General features: G+C 41.7%; 1 protein-coding gene across 1 annotated transcript in view; it reads left to right on the top strand.

Annotated features, from left to right (window-relative positions):
- Positions 1-12,972, top strand: part of SEC14L1 (SEC14 like lipid binding 1) — a 44,108-nt gene extending 31,136 nt beyond the window's left edge. Inside the window, exons 9-17 of the mRNA XM_035342186.1 lie at positions 1,273-1,361; positions 2,431-2,501; positions 4,136-4,307; positions 4,652-4,786; positions 7,505-7,639; positions 8,118-8,369; positions 9,362-9,540; positions 10,160-10,261; positions 12,410-12,972. Coding sequence (XP_035198077.1) covers positions 1,273-1,361; positions 2,431-2,501; positions 4,136-4,307; positions 4,652-4,786; positions 7,505-7,639; positions 8,118-8,369; positions 9,362-9,540; positions 10,160-10,261; positions 12,410-12,425 — 1,151 coding nt within the window. The 3' untranslated portion in view covers positions 12,426-12,972. The remainder of the gene's footprint in view (positions 1-1,272; positions 1,362-2,430; positions 2,502-4,135; positions 4,308-4,651; positions 4,787-7,504; positions 7,640-8,117; positions 8,370-9,361; positions 9,541-10,159; positions 10,262-12,409) is intronic.
- Positions 12,973-15,269: the final 2,297 nt, after the last annotated feature.

The raw sequence follows: 15,269 nt of genomic DNA, 5'->3' as shown, positions 1-15,269 counted from the left end.
TGAGGGAGGGAGACCCGCGATGAAGTTTAATAGCACTTGTTCAGTGTTTCAGAAGCTAAACAATACATTCCAAGATAAGAGTGTGCTGATGTTAAAATAATCTTGTCTTTTAGACCATCTGATAAAATACAAAAGACTCCGTGAACTTGCATGAGGGTAGTGTCCTTGCAAAATAAATAACCTTGTTTAACTCTGTAAATCTTTTTTAATTTTTAAATAGTGTATCCCAACGGTTTCTTTCCTTGTCTCCCAAAGGACTTGAGGATAATTTGCTATCTCTCTTTGCAGTTCTTGGAGGGAAGTCAAGCTAAACCGACATCAGAACTGCAGAAAACATATTTTTTTTTTTTTGTCTTTTAGCGTATTAAGTTTTATAAGATGATGATTATTTAGCTTGTGTGCTAGAACAGGTGGAGCAAAGCTTAACAAATACATCACAGCTTTGGGAGGAGGACGGAAACTATTTCAGACAACTAGCTTCTGTTATGAAGAACCAGAAACGCAAGCTTTCGCTCCCAGATTCACCTAGTGCAGTTAAGCTTAATGCCTTTCTATCCTGGGTCAGTATCAGGATACCCTGGTGAGAGGCAAGAGTCCTGTGGAAAGGCAAGTCTTTGAACGCAGAGGGTCATCTGAAGCTGATATCTGGAGCAGAGTCTGTTCTCACCAGACTTAAACTGCAAAAGTGAGGCTGTAGGCTGTGTGCCAGTTCCGCATCATATGTAATGACATAGCTGAAAGGTGTGACTTCAGCAAATACTGCAGAAAGCAAGTCTGGGGGTTAACGCTTTGTTTCATTAACTTTCAGCACTTAGCATAGCTACTTCCCAAAAAGGGTCCTGTCAGCTATCCTGAGCTTTCATCCTTTGTTGCAACTCTTTAGTTAGGCTAACAGACTAAAGTTGTTCCTTTATCTTAGCTGTGCTGGAAGGTAAGCATTGTGCTGTGTCTTTAATTATGTGTACCCAGATCTATGACTGTACTTGCTGAAGTCCTTTGGACTTTCCTTGTAGATAGGGTAGCTATTTTTGCATCAAGATGTCTCCATTAAACCTTTGCAGTTCACATACAGGTAATCTTGTGCTGTAGGTGGACAGTGTAAAGATTACATTGCCATCTGCTCCAGGTACTCCCTCTTTCACCTGTGCAGCAGCGTTTGAACTGACTATGATTTGTTTCCATTTGGATTTTTAGCATAAAGGTAGTTCACTCAATTTTATTTATTATTGTCAAAATAAACGTTATGTTAATATTTTTTTTCTTGTTATTCAGATGGTCGCCCGCTGTATGTGCTGAGATTGGGACAGATGGATACGAAAGGCTTAGTGCGAGCACTTGGGGAAGAGGCCTTGCTTCGATACGTAAGTATTTTTGGAGCCAGCAAGTTGCTAACAATGTGATATTTTCATTTAGAAATTTCCTTCTCTGCCAGAACATTCATCACACTGGATATTTTGATGTACTCTCTGGCCGTCTGTTTTCGGTTTGAATACATCTGAAAGCTCCTGGTAGCTGGTCTTCTGCATTCTTTCCAACTGCAAACTGATGGCGGAAAGGCGTAGTTCTTGGCAGCTCCTGTAGTTGTTGGTTAGCATTTTCACAGATTCTTCTGCAGTTTGTGCACTGCTTTGAACTTAAGTCTCTGCATTTGTGCAGAAGTGCCATGTTCAGATTTTTCAAGCCTGTGTACCAAGGATAAAGATAACTTATTTTTAAAGAAAAAATAATTTCTTGTAATGTTGCCTTCTCTAAAGGCAGCACTCAGACTATTATTGTGGATCTGCTCAGTTTCCAAGCAGAAAGCTGGCAGAATTCCAGGTTTTCAATATTTTTTTTTTTTTTTCCTCCAAGTAACGACAGTCATGGCCGCACTAACTCCTAGAAGCAGGGGTTGAATTCTACTTTTTCTCTTCCAGTAGCTTTTCGAGGCCTGTATTAAGTTTTGTTTGTTTGCCCTAGTTTTGTTTCAAGGTTATTTTCTGTGACTGAAAGGGGCTCTAATTTTTGAGTAAATAGGAAATCAAAGCTTAAAGAGACAGAAGTGTAGGGAGGTTTCTTGTCTGTATCATTCCTAGGTCTCAGTTTTCAAGAGGATCTTGTTTACATGTTCCAGGTTTTAAGGAAAGGCATATTTATTTCTCAGCAAGAACAACCGATGGGGTAAATACAGTGATTTCTAGTTCATTCTCTGGAAAAAGCTGATGCCAAGTTATCGGATAGACCTCTCTGCTGAAGTATTCAAGTAGGATGAGGGATCTTAGATTTTTTTATTATTATTATTATTCTGTATAATCTTTCTGAAAATCAGTAACTTTAAGTCTCTCATAACACTTTCTTCACTTTGAGCTTGTAGTTTTAATTAGACTTCAGTTAAGAACGTTTTTTTCTTTATCCTGCCTACTTCTCTAAACAGCATGTTTCCTTGTACAGGTTCTTTCTATAAATGAAGAAGGACTGAGGCGATGTGAAGAGAACACAAAAGTATTTGGCAGACCAATAAGGTAAAATACATCCATTAGATCTCTTCAGGGATTACCAGGTCACAGTGGTGGGAGGGTTGGGGGTGAACAGGACACAAGATCGTGCAATATGAGGTCAGTTTATTAAACGGACCAAGCAAAGGGTAGGCTTTGTGTCTCACATGCAGATACAAGCACAGTTACAGTTAACTGAGACCTACCCCAATTACCACTTGAGTGAATTGGCATGGTCAAGCCTGAGGGAAACACAACACTTGCTCCAGCAGTCATGCCCATAATGGTTCTACATGGAGTATTCTGCTTCTGCACACTGTTGGAAGTCTGCAGAGCAATGCAGCCCACTCCCCATCTCTGATTCTGGGGAATTTTATAGCCAGATGTTGGTACAGGCTGCCAGTAAGGTCAGGCTGTGATAATATCACGGTGTAACCTTTCCAGTAGTTTCAGGTATTGTTTTCATGTCACTTTTTGATCCATGGCCCATACCAAGGATCATTACTCTCAATTCTTGTTTGCATTCTTCTGTCAGCCACGATTCATTATATGCAGTTATTCAACTATTGATCAAGGTAAGGTTGTGAGGCTCCAGTGAAACCTGCAATTTAGTTTTCCACATGCTTGCATGACTTCATGTAAAGTTGAGCCAAAAATGGCTTGTTATCCCATCTTTAAGTCATTTTAGGGGTCACTTAGGAGAGCAGTAACTGCAAAGTGGATTTAAGGGTGTGGAATGAATGCAGGACTTGGCCCTGAAATGAAACTGTTTCTTGAACTCTTTTCAATTTCTAACTCCCTCCCTTAATCTGTAAAGGTTGAGGGATGCTTGGTATGTCTGCTTATCTTTTCTTGCTAAAGAACTTGCTGTGCTAGCTCTCAGTGAGAAAATCCAAGATGTAAGTTTCATGCGTATGGCCATGGACTTGTGCTGTCCTCTGAATCTTCATTTGTAGAAGCAGTCCTGAAGGACTACATGTTAAATGTTTAAAGTGAAATGAAGAAGTGCTTGCTGTTTCATAGAAACCTTGTGCATCATTTCATGGATGCTGTCTGGTGCAGCACAGCTGTAAATCTTGAGTCCGTGCCCAGGGTGAGATGGAGCTTGGAAAATAACTAAAGCATATGCTGAATCTCGGTATTTAGTATTAAGAACACATCTGTTCCTATGGAAAAAGCTGCCCATCCTGAGATCTGATAACAGAATTAGCTTTGAGTTGTAATGGCACTCTTACTGTACTGTCTCAGTAGGAAATCAGCACCCAGAATGTTAGATTATGTCATAGCAGCATGGCCACTTAGTTGATTTCCCAGTAAAAGCGATGGTTTAACATTTGGGCTGACTGTTGACAGCACTGTGTATTGGCTTTGTGCTATCCTTCACCTGGGGTTTGAAATGTCTGGGGAGATGTGGACGATGTGCAAAGTGATCATTGCACATACTCTGTAAGCATGATTGGCATGCTGTACAACATTTCCATCCTAAGAATTTAAAAATCCAGTGTGAACGGTTAGTACAAAACACGGAGGTAAGATAGAGGAAACCAAAGCATACGGTGGAGTCCACACATTTCAAAAACACTGGACATGTGCATAAGACAGGAGAATTTTGATGCCACTGAGATTTATTTTTTTTCCCTTTCCATCTCTCTGAAATTTAGCTCTTGGACCTGTCTAGTAGATCTAGAAGGCTTGAACATGCGGCATTTATGGCGACCTGGTGTCAAAGCATTGCTGAGAATCATTGAGGTGGTTGAAGCTAATTACCCTGAGACTTTGGGTCGTCTTCTTATCCTGAGAGCACCTCGAGTATTTCCAGTTCTTTGGACACTGGTATGTTTGTAATTCAAGGTCTTTCACAGCTCGCTCAGTACACTGCTACACACTTGCAGTTTGTAAAAGCACTTCAGAAATCAGACTTTATAAGCAAGAAATGTTAACATTTGGATATGTATCTTTTGTGGAATTCCTGGAATGGATTTAAAAACCCTACCTAAGAACTTGCTTATATAGTCAATTAATTTAGCTTCTTTATAATGTGAATTTTGCGTAACAAGGATGGTAACACTTCATACAAACTGATCCTTCAAAATTTACTCAAGAAAAAATTGGGAACCTGATCTATTCTTTTTTTTTTTATTATTTTTTTTTTTCTTTTTTTTTCCCTTTGTTTATAGGTTAGTCCATTCATTGATGACAACACTAGAAAGAAATTCCTTATTTATGCTGGAAATGACTACCAGGGTCCTGGGGGACTGCTGGATTACATTGATAAAGAAATTATCCCTGATTTCCTTGGTGGAGAGTGCATGGTATGAATTTAAATCAGTGCATATAGCAACTTATTTGTGGATTTTATTTTTTTCCCCTCACTCCTCTGAACAAAGAAGCCTAGAAGCACAGAGCAAAGATCGGGGTGCAGCCTTTTCTCTGCTACATTTAATTCTGGGGGGAGCTATGACGTAGGATTCCAGGGTTAGCATTTTCTTCTGGATATGCTTTCAAAGGAGAAATGCAGTACTACTTTTACAGCAATTCTCAAATAACTAGCAAAATAGCTAGGCACAGTTAAAATGCACAGTGTCTGTTACCTGTCAAGTTAAAGCAGCTATGGTAGCACAGCAGTGAGCAAGAAGAGGATTGTGTTCCTTGATGTATTAAGATGATTGTAGAGCGGACCTTATGCATGACCCAGGTTGAAAAGCTTGGTGTACAGTGTTTCACTGTTTTCAGCCATCCCAGGATGGCAGGAGGTTTTAGGCAGATTGAAGAATATAAACTGCTGTCTAAAAACCCCTGTGCTAACCAAGGATGACTATTAAATATGCTACAAATTTCCCAAATATTTTAAATCTTTGCCTTCATTTTTAAAGTAGCTCCAGTAATCCATAAACCAATGTAACTTTTAAACTCTTCAGTTTTGATGCTTGTATTCTTGTTGTGTTGCTATTGGTTCTGGTCAGAATTCAAATGGAAGTCTTTGAAGAGGAGAACTGAATTACGAGCTTAGAGCCACGGCGGGTGACTAAACCATCGTGTTACTGCAGTTCTCAAGCTTAGCCTTTGTTGTGTGATACATGGGTTCCTGGAGCTGTGCGTGGTTCTGTTGTTTGCATCTTTCTGAAAGCATGGGGTGCAGCATTAGATCCATCTTTCATTGCCTCTTTTTCATGGCAACAAGATGAAAGGTTAGCTATATCCAATATGCAGGACTGTACTGTTTTATGGTCTGCCCCCATCCCCTAATTTCAAATGCTCTGGACATTCAGAAGCATCCGTGTTAAATTATCTTCACCAGTCTGATAGACCAGCAAGATCTCTGTTGTCACCGTCAGTGACCATGTGATACCAGTGACTAAGCATGTCAAAATAATACTGTATGCAGCCCTGTAGGAGCTGTTTATTCTTATTCTCTCTTAACTATGTATTTACAGTGGCCTTAACTGTCCAAGAAAAGTTGATGGTCAAAAAAGATTCCCATGTATGTGATTCCACTTGAAAATATTTCATTCTGACTACCAGGCTTCATTGGCCTCCATCACCACCAAATAATCAGAAGAGTCTGTGTGACCTGAAAGAACTTACTGATACCATAAGGAGCCTGAGGAAATGAGTGGCACATCTGCTCGCAGGGTTTAACAGACAGCTGGGTCTCATATGTGTGATACACTGGGATCTGTGTTGCCCACAACAAACTGAAACATTAGTTTTACTGTGGTGTACTGTAATTTCCCAATCCCTTGTCATGTGCCTTAAGAGCTGCTTCCTGCCTAGACTTTAGGCATCTATCAAATCCATCAATTTAACATCTCAACGGTACCATAAGATTTTTTTTCCCTTTGTAATGTTTCTGACAATGCAGGCTTGCTGGTGTGACTGAGGTGTAGGAATGCAACTTAGTCATTTTCTGGAGCTTCCATTACAGTGAAGCTTAGATTTATTATTTTTTTTAACTCAGCTGTGTTAAAACACAATCATTTCAGGCTTGCTTTTTAAGCCCCTGTTACGTTTTCTACATTAATTTCTGTACTATTCTTGAAAATGTATCTAGTTCTGTTCAAACCCAGCCTCATTATAATGGAGTACTGCTAGATGTTTTAGAATAGACCATGGGTTTATCTTCAGTGGACTGTTTTATACAGCAGCAGTAACTTTCAACTGAGAGAGTTTGTACCGTCTAATTCAGAGCTTGAGAAGCTGGCAAAACCCATTGCTTAAGTAAGCAAAAGTGAACGTTACCAGAAAGCAAATTGCTACAATACTTCCTGCTGGTCACGGACAATAAAGGGATCTTTTTCTTCTCTTCACTTCTGGATGTTTGAACAAAAATGATTCCTCAAAGGTCCTTTCAGTTCTCTTATGTAGTTCAGTTCTTCTGCCCCAAACTTCTGCTGCCCCGAACACTTCTGTGGAACCTATTCCTGTAGACAGTTGTTGAACTTCATTGCTGGAGACTTCTTTAAAAAATAAAAAGAAGTTTGCTTAGGGAAGTTGTGTAACCAGTTCCAGTACTCAGCTGAAGACAGCTGTAGCTTGAAAACTGTTAACTTCCTCACTGCAATATCTTTTCACCTGTTTGGGAACTTACCATATCTCCTCTCCACCTTAGTCCTTGACTTTAGCTACCCCATTTCCTTTAGGTCTCTGTAGGTGATATTTTTTAGGCTTTGAGTCACTATCGCCACTCTTCTCATGATTCTTAAGTGGCTCGTGTCTGTCTTCAGTATAGGGCATAGCATCTGCGCAGTCATTTTCTGCAATAGTGGCTCTTGTGTATAAAGAAGATCTGTTCCTCTGGTGTCTGGGTCTGCAAACTCATGCAAACTAGATCACTTATTTTAGTAGACTGTGTAAAATAGGTGTACATATATGTGATGCACAAGCTGTAAAATTGCTTTCAAATTCTGCTCATATCTCATTCTTTAAAATACTTGCTGTGAGTTTTTGTTTCTGCAACTAGCAAGCAGCAAGACATGTACATGAGTGGATGTACAGAAGGGATACTTTTTAATGACTCTTTATGCTTTTAGTGTGAAGTACCAGAGGGTGGGCTGGTTCCCAAGTCCCTCTACCGGACAGCAGAAGAGTTGGAAAATGAAGACATAAAGCTCTGGACTGAAACAATCTACCAGTCTGCAAGTGTCTTCAAAGGAGCTCCGCATGAGGTATGATTGCAGCCCTACCCTTCTTTGCTTTCATCTCAACCCTCTGGTTTGGAGTCTGTCTCTTGATCTGAAAATGGTTTAGAACTTGATTGTTAGTTGCTCTGCTTTCAGCTTGTTCTTTTATAGTTCTGATACACGACGATGCTTTAACAGCTGAAGTTTCTGACCATTTCTGGTATCATCTTGTCGCCCTTTAGAGAATATCATTGCTTAGAAGGACATAGACTTCAGTGGAATGAATAACAAAGACAAATTATATTCTCAGAAGCAACTTGAGACCTTCTGAAGGTCTTGTGTTAAAATAAGGACACTCCATCAGGAGAAAAGTGATTTAGAATGATTTAGAAAAGGTATTTAGAATGCCTTTTAATAGTCTAAATTAAGACCAGTAATACAAAGTTCTGTTCTTTTCTGGTAGGAGTTTCTGTCTTTAGTGAGCAAGCTGCTGTTGTCTAATACGACTTCTCTCCCGTCTCAGGTTCTCGTTCAGATTGTGGATGCTTCATCGGTGATCACATGGGATTTTGATGTGTGCAAAGGCGACATTGTTTTTAACATCTTTCATTCCAAGAGAGCCCCACAGCCTCCTAAAAAAGACTCTCTGGGAGCTCACAGTATTACATCTCCTGGTGGGAACAATGTCCAGTTGATAGACAAAGTCTGGCAATTGGGGCGTGATTACAGTATGGTGGAGTCGCCTCTTATCTGCAAGGAAGGGGAAAGCGTGCAGGTAAGCCCGCCAAATCCTTGTGCGGGAGCAGATGGAAGCCAGCTCCAAAACTAGACGTTCTAATTCACAAATGTTATTGATGATTGAGTGGTGATTCAGCTCCGGATTGTCTGCTTGCTTTTGGCCGACATTTCAGCTTCTGTTCCTGGCTGCACGCTTCATGAAAGGGGGATAGTATTTACATGGGATTTGATGCGAGGGGAGGTTGCATCAGTCTGGTAGTGATAGGGAAGCTACCTGGAACACAGTGCATGTACAGGAAGTAGCAAGACGTGCTATTTTCTGAAACAGCCTATGTTTGAAGAAAATCATAGTGTCTTACCTCAGTAAGGAGAGAAGTCTGGAATTTAAGATTCAGCTCCGTGTGTGTCTGTAACAGGCACCTTAGGGAGGTCCCTATGGTCAGGGGTCCTAAAAAGTTTTTTTTTTGTTTTTTTAATGGCATTTGCAACTTTGTGGTTAATTATGAAATACGCTATTACATGCAGCATGTTTACAATCACACTCTGCCACTGCTATTCTCTTTGACTTGAAGCAAGAGTTGAACAGCCTTTGATAAAGGTTCTCCTCTAAGTAATATAATTGGAAGCATTAAACTTCAGAAATATGGGTGGTGACTTTTTGAACTGCTGTTTCTCTGAAGCCCAACTCTTGACTGCTCTATTCAGTCTCAAAGGACAGCCATTGATAAAAATAAATGGGAGAAAAGGTTATTGTTTTAAATGAGAACTTTGTACTTTCAGTGTATATAAATCCTAACCCCTTGACATTGGAAAAAAGGAGGAGGAACCTCTGGTGTTCTGTTACAACTTTTATACGTATGCTGTGCAGGGAAAGCCCAGCTGAATAGCACTGCCAGTTGGCTGATGAGCTGAAATACTGGTATTGAGGAAAAAAAAAACTGTTTCTCTAAGCTTGGAAAATAAATTTTGTCTCTACAAATCTGTGTGTTAACAAAGTTTATTTTTAATTTTGGCTGTGGCTGCATCTAGGGATCGCATGTGACCAGGTGGCCTGGCTTCTACATTCTCCAGTGGAAATTTCATAGCATGCCTGCCTGTGCTACAACCAACCTGCCTCGTGTGGATGATGTACTAGCATCTCTACAGGTCTCCTCTCACAAATGTAAAGTGATGTACTATACCGAAGTAATAGGATCTGAAGATTTCAGGTATGTCTAGCCAAGGGATCATAAAGGTCAGCCAGTGCAGAAGAACCTTTCTGATACAGGCTCTCCCTTGCCATACTTAAGAGTATCAAGCTAGCATCAAGTTCACATAAATACAAGTAAATTGTGAGGATTTATACTTTTTAATGGAGTGTCATTAGTATATCAAGCAAGCTAGATAACTATTTGCAGGCCTCAAAAAAAAAAGTCGAACCGGTATTGGCAATGGGGGTGACTAATGTCAAAAAGGAGTTAATTAGTTATCTCATTCTAATCATTGGTTACTTTGCTCTTCTTTGAAAGTATTGTGTGGGTTGTAGGGCTTGGCATGTCATAATGCAGAAATGGATGCAACTCAAAATGGAATTGAGTCAGTTCAGTTGCCTGCCAATTGAAATACCTACTGAAACTCAAAGTCTTTGAACAGCACATGGTTTTTGCAAGAAGGTTTTCTGGTGTCTCCATTACCTTAAGTGGTGAGGCAGGAAAGCTTTTGAGTATCTAAACCAAAGTTGTTATTTGCTTGTTTTTCAATGTGCAAAGAAATACTATGTATATATGCTGCAGAAATCAAAATCCTTGTGTATTCTGAAGTGTAAAATTACTTTGTGTTTTATTGCAGGGGATCTATGACCAGCCTTGAATCAAGCCACAGTGGATTCTCCCAGCTCAGTGCTGCCACCACCTCTTCCAGCCAGTCCCATTCCAGCTCCATGATTTCCAGGTAGTGCCACAACAGATGAAAAGCAAATGGATGAGATGGCTGGACCCTCGTCTGTGGCAGCTGACTGCAATACAAGTGGCAATTGTGCAAAAAAAAAAAAGAAAAAAAAAAAGAAAAAAAGAAAAAAAAAAAAACCTACCCCACAAAAAGCCTTTTATAGTTAGTAAAGTAGCTGTTCAAATTTTAAACTTAGTGTTTTTGGTCCTTGTTAGATCCAACAGCTTGTCTCTTAACTCTAACCCTTTTTCCTAACTTAGCCATAAATATTTTTGCAAGTGCGCTTGCACAAATCCTAACTCTGAACACAAGGGCTCTCTTGGAAGGAAAAATAATCTCTGCATCAGTTAAGATAATTTTTTAAATTGTGTAAATGTTACAAAAGCAAAAAAGAGAAAAACCCTACCAAAAATTCTCTGTAGTGCATTAGAAATCAACTGCAAGTCTCCTGTCAGGACATTCCCTGCCATCTTATGAAATCCCCTGTGATCTTCCAGTGCTGCAAACTGTTCTCCCATTGCCACTAAGCGATGTCCGAGACAAAGAAAAGCAGTTGCCAGATACTTGACTTTGTGAGTCCATTTTTTTCAAGGCATGCCCACAGAGTTGTGGACAGGCTGTAAACACTAATACCTTTTGTATGAGCACATTTTTGGGGAATTTGAGCTCTGGGTATTGATGGGTTAAAACAATTCATTCTTTCCTTGGATTTGCGCTAAAAGCACTGTGGAGAGAGAGGCAGAGAGCAGGCTCTCCCTCACTGATCCTGAACTGGCCTGATGATTTGTTTCCAGTTCTGTGCTGAAGCTTCACTCCACTTCCTTAGTACACTCCCCATGAATTGATCTTACTGTGACTTTGCTCTTATCAGGAATTTCTGCAGAGTTTAAGCTTGCTTCTTAAATCAGTCGAAAGGAGGTATGGCTTACATCCTTCCGGTACACTTTTCAATCCCTCTTGCCTCCTATTCTTCTCTGTGTGTGTCAGAAATAGAGCACTTTAGTTCTAAGCAGCAGAAGCTTTAAAGTAGGCAGGGTGCATGGGGATCTTCACTCTAAGTGATACAGTAGAAGACACTTAAAGTGGTGCCTGCTCAACAATTTTCACCATTGCTACTGCTAGCGATGAATTGCCATGTTGGATTTTGTCCCTGTTCTACCCGGGCCCAAGCAATCCTACTTGAACTCTTTTTGTTGAAGTTGGTTCAGGTATTCTTCCACTTTGGGCCCTCTCTCCCGAGCACAGCAAAAGGCACAGAAGACTGAAGTGCTGAGCAAGGGGCTGTCAGCAGACAGCTACAAACCACACCTGGCAGTGGAGCCAAGATTTCAGTGTGGAATGCAGCAGGATTTGCGTTGTTTAGACCCTGCCTGCTCTGTCCATTTTAGAGCTAAACTATCCATATGGACAAAAAGGAGCTTCTCTGCTGTGAAGTCCTTGTTAGAAAGCTGGACGGGCTCTATTAACTCTTGAGGAGTTAGCACTGTCGTGGGTAAGTGGTAGAGGAGCTTGCCATGGTCTTGCTCTTTCAAAACAGAACTCGCTTAAGATGCTGGATATCCTGCCTGAGGAAATCTGGTTCAGTATAATTTTTATTTCTATTTTTTAATAACTGCAGAGATTCTGAGAGGCAGGTTACTAACTTCTAACTAGAAGCACCTTGCCTGCAGACCGGTTCTGGCTGCAGAACCTGGCAGATAGAGCTGACAAGTATTTTAGCAACAGATTCAGAGGTCAGTACCCTTATACTGAACCGAGATGGTCAATTTTGTCTCTTTTGGACTTTGAAGATGGAGGTTAGACTGTCACCAAGTCTGCCAGATTGTGCTGTTGTGTGAGACAAGCCACCGCTTCGGTGTCAAACAGCTCCCACCCAGTGTCTGTGCAGCAGACGGAACAGCATGCTGTGGTTCTGTTCGTAGGAGCTGTCTGTCTAGGAAGAACACAGCTTGCTGAAGAGGTGGTTTGATGCTTGATGTGCAGGAGCCAGAATTCCCAGGCTGAGGGAAGCGAGTGCAGCAGGTGGCACTGTGAGGCTAACAAAGACACTCACAGCTCTCTGCAAGCGGCCTTTCCATTTACCAGGCTGTGAGGGTTGAAGATGGTCCCCTTTCTTTCTTTCTTCTCTCTCTCTCTCTCTCTCTCTCTCAGATGGCGATTTTGCTGACAACTGTAAGGAAACTGCTTCACTCAACACTCCATCTCTCTCCAGAGGTGTCTGGCTTTGTAGACCTTTTTGAGTTGCAGTCACTTTCCAAGTCTGAAGATCTGTTTTGTTTTTCACTTGAGCTGGCTCAAAAGTGGCACTTCGGGTTTTTCCGGCTGTAAATCTTAACACTCCTTTTAGAGCTCAAAGCACATGACAGCACAAATAGCTGGGGGGGGATAAAATTCCAGAAAACCAGTACTTTATCCTCCTCTAAGCAAAGTGCTCTGGCAATATGACTTGATCATTACAGTCTGACTAATTAATTTCCCATATCCTGGTCTTTTCTTGTGTGATATTATTGTTCTTCTCTCAGCCGACGACTTCTGTTGGCTTTTTTCCTGTTATCAGTGTCCTTCTGCACTTACCTGTCCGTACTCATGAACTGCATATCAAATTCTGTAAATGTTTTGTATACATAATACCTCATTCTTGGTAATAAAATACAGATAGTCTTTAAAAGATTTTTTTATTGTTATCAATAATAAATGTGAATTGTTTGGAAAAAGGGGTCAGGCTCTTTATTCCATTCAGCTGGAGGTAAAGCTTCCTGGTCGTTGCATGTGCTGTTACGGGAGACAGGAGGCTCTCTGCGTCTGTGGTGCAGCTTCAGCAAAGCAGCCTGTCTTTGCTGGGAATAGAAACCTGAGAAGTAAAAGGAAATGTGGTTTTAAGGGGGAAAACTGCCCCTGTTGGGCACTTCCTTATCACGTTACAACAAAATCTTATCATCCCCACAGAGCACATGTACACAGGTGTACACGCTTTGTTTTTTACTAGTCTGCGAATAGCCAAAAGAAACAAAACACTGTGCTGGAAAAATCTTCAGGTAGCCCTAAAAGAGAAAGGGTTTTCATGCTTTTATGGATTATATGATGACTTTATAGTTCTTCATCCCTGTTTGAAAGGGAGCTCCAGCCTCAGCTGAGCTGCTCGCAGCAGCCTCCGTTGTGGAGTGTATTATGAGTATTATGTAAAAGGCTTTCACTGGCAAGCTTAGCGCAGCAGGGGTACAAATACGTGCATTTCATTTGCCCTTTGTGCAGCTTGAATTGGGGCTGGTCACCTGAACTAGCAAGTGCAATAATTCTTCCACATGCTGATTTCTTTTTAACCGCTCTGTGCCATAGACTTCTTGGCAGAATAGACGGCTGAATGTTGCCCTAGGTGGAGCGTGTACTGTCCTGGGAAAAGTTGAGCTGTCTTAGTGCAGGCACAGCTGCCTGAGCAGTAAAACTGCCCATAAATCCTGCTCTTTCCAATCACGCCGAGCTCTCCAGGATTTGCCTTGGTGCGGTGCTTGGGGAGAGGAACCTTTAAAGGTGAGCATTCAGCTGCACCGCTCTGTGGCTTAGGTTGGCTGATGCAGCTGCTAGTAGGGTGTGAAGGTTGGGAGTTTCTTCTAACTGAAATTAACAACATAAAGGTACAATAATTTTCGCTCGTTTAAGAATAAGCAAGCTGATCCACAGAACTCCCTATACGGGGTTTGATGCTGCACCGTTCCAGGATCGAGGCACGTAGCACGAGGGAGGTGGGCTCCGTGGTGGCTCACACGTCCTTGTCGGCTGCCTCCGCCACTGATGCCTTTTGGGGTGGGAGGCTGAGACAATCACATGTGAGGAGTTACTTTTTTTTTCATTGGTAGACAAAGCTTTAGCTATTTTTAAAACAGGAGCCAATAAATGTCAGGCTGTGGTTTTTATAACTGCTGCAGTTGGAGCAGTGGCTGAAACATCCATTTATGGTTGGTCTTTCAGCTTTTGTCCAAGCTATAAAGTTTCTAAAATGAGAATCTTTAACTGGTTGTGGAGGTCTGTCAGCAAGACCAGATGGCTGCCTGACCTACTTAAAGTTTTAACGTGGCCAATGTTTTTATGCCAGCGCATAATTATAATAGACTGGCTTGCTGCTGCTCTGGACATTCCTAAATACAAAAGCCCTTGAAAAGACATACAAGAGGGCGGCTTCACCTGCTCAGTGGTGCTATGCCCAGGGAGGCAATGGAAAAGCTGCCAAATTTCCCCTCAGAGAGCCTCAGACCTTGTTTGAGCTGAGTAGGTGATAAAGGCATGGGCTTGCTGGACCACTCCCCGTTCCCATTGCTTTTGCAGGGCAGCCTGATTCTGGTGCTTGGTGTAGGTAGGTTAAAATGAAGGAAAAAAGGAAAAATCCCTGCTAGCACACAGACACAGAAGGCATGTGGAGCCCTCGCTGTGGTGGTGCTTGCTGCAGCAGCGGGCACCACGGTGTGTTTTGGGGCCAAGGGGATGCTCAACACTTCCATCCCTTCCATCCCTGCGGTACGGCCTCACCTCGTGCCCAAGGGACAGCACCAGGGCTGCCTCCTCCCCACCACGTTTAGCAACACGCCATCATCTCCTGCACGAGTTATTTAAGGCGGCAAACGCCAATTTTCCGCCCTGTATTGGAAGTGTTTGGGGGGAAGGTGTGAGGCGGGTGCAGCCCGCAGCAGCCAGGAAAGCTGCTTCCCGGGGGTGGTTTAGTGCTTCCAGGAGAGAAAAATCATACGCCTGCAGTGTTAGGGGTTTGGCTGTCTTCCAAAAGTCATTAAGATCCAGCACAATTCAGGCTTTTATTTAAAAAAAAAGAAAAAAAAAATGCTATTTGAGGATGTGAGAAGATTTTTTTCTTTGCTAACTAATTCTGTTCTAGGAAGGTCAGACAGTGAGAAATCAAAGGCCGGTATTTTCTAGGACCTTTTGTTTTTCTTTCATCTCCCCTATGAGTGATGCTGAATCCATCCTATGCTGTGCTTTAAGCTTCGGTCCCTCAGGTGGCAAC

This window comes from Oxyura jamaicensis, chromosome 18 (assembly GCF_011077185.1).
Source record: "Oxyura jamaicensis isolate SHBP4307 breed ruddy duck chromosome 18, BPBGC_Ojam_1.0, whole genome shotgun sequence".
In the NCBI taxonomy this organism is placed as follows: domain Eukaryota; kingdom Metazoa; phylum Chordata; class Aves; order Anseriformes; family Anatidae; genus Oxyura; species Oxyura jamaicensis.
The sequence above is the reverse complement of the archived record's forward strand: the minus strand, read 5'-3'. Positions and strand labels throughout refer to the sequence as shown.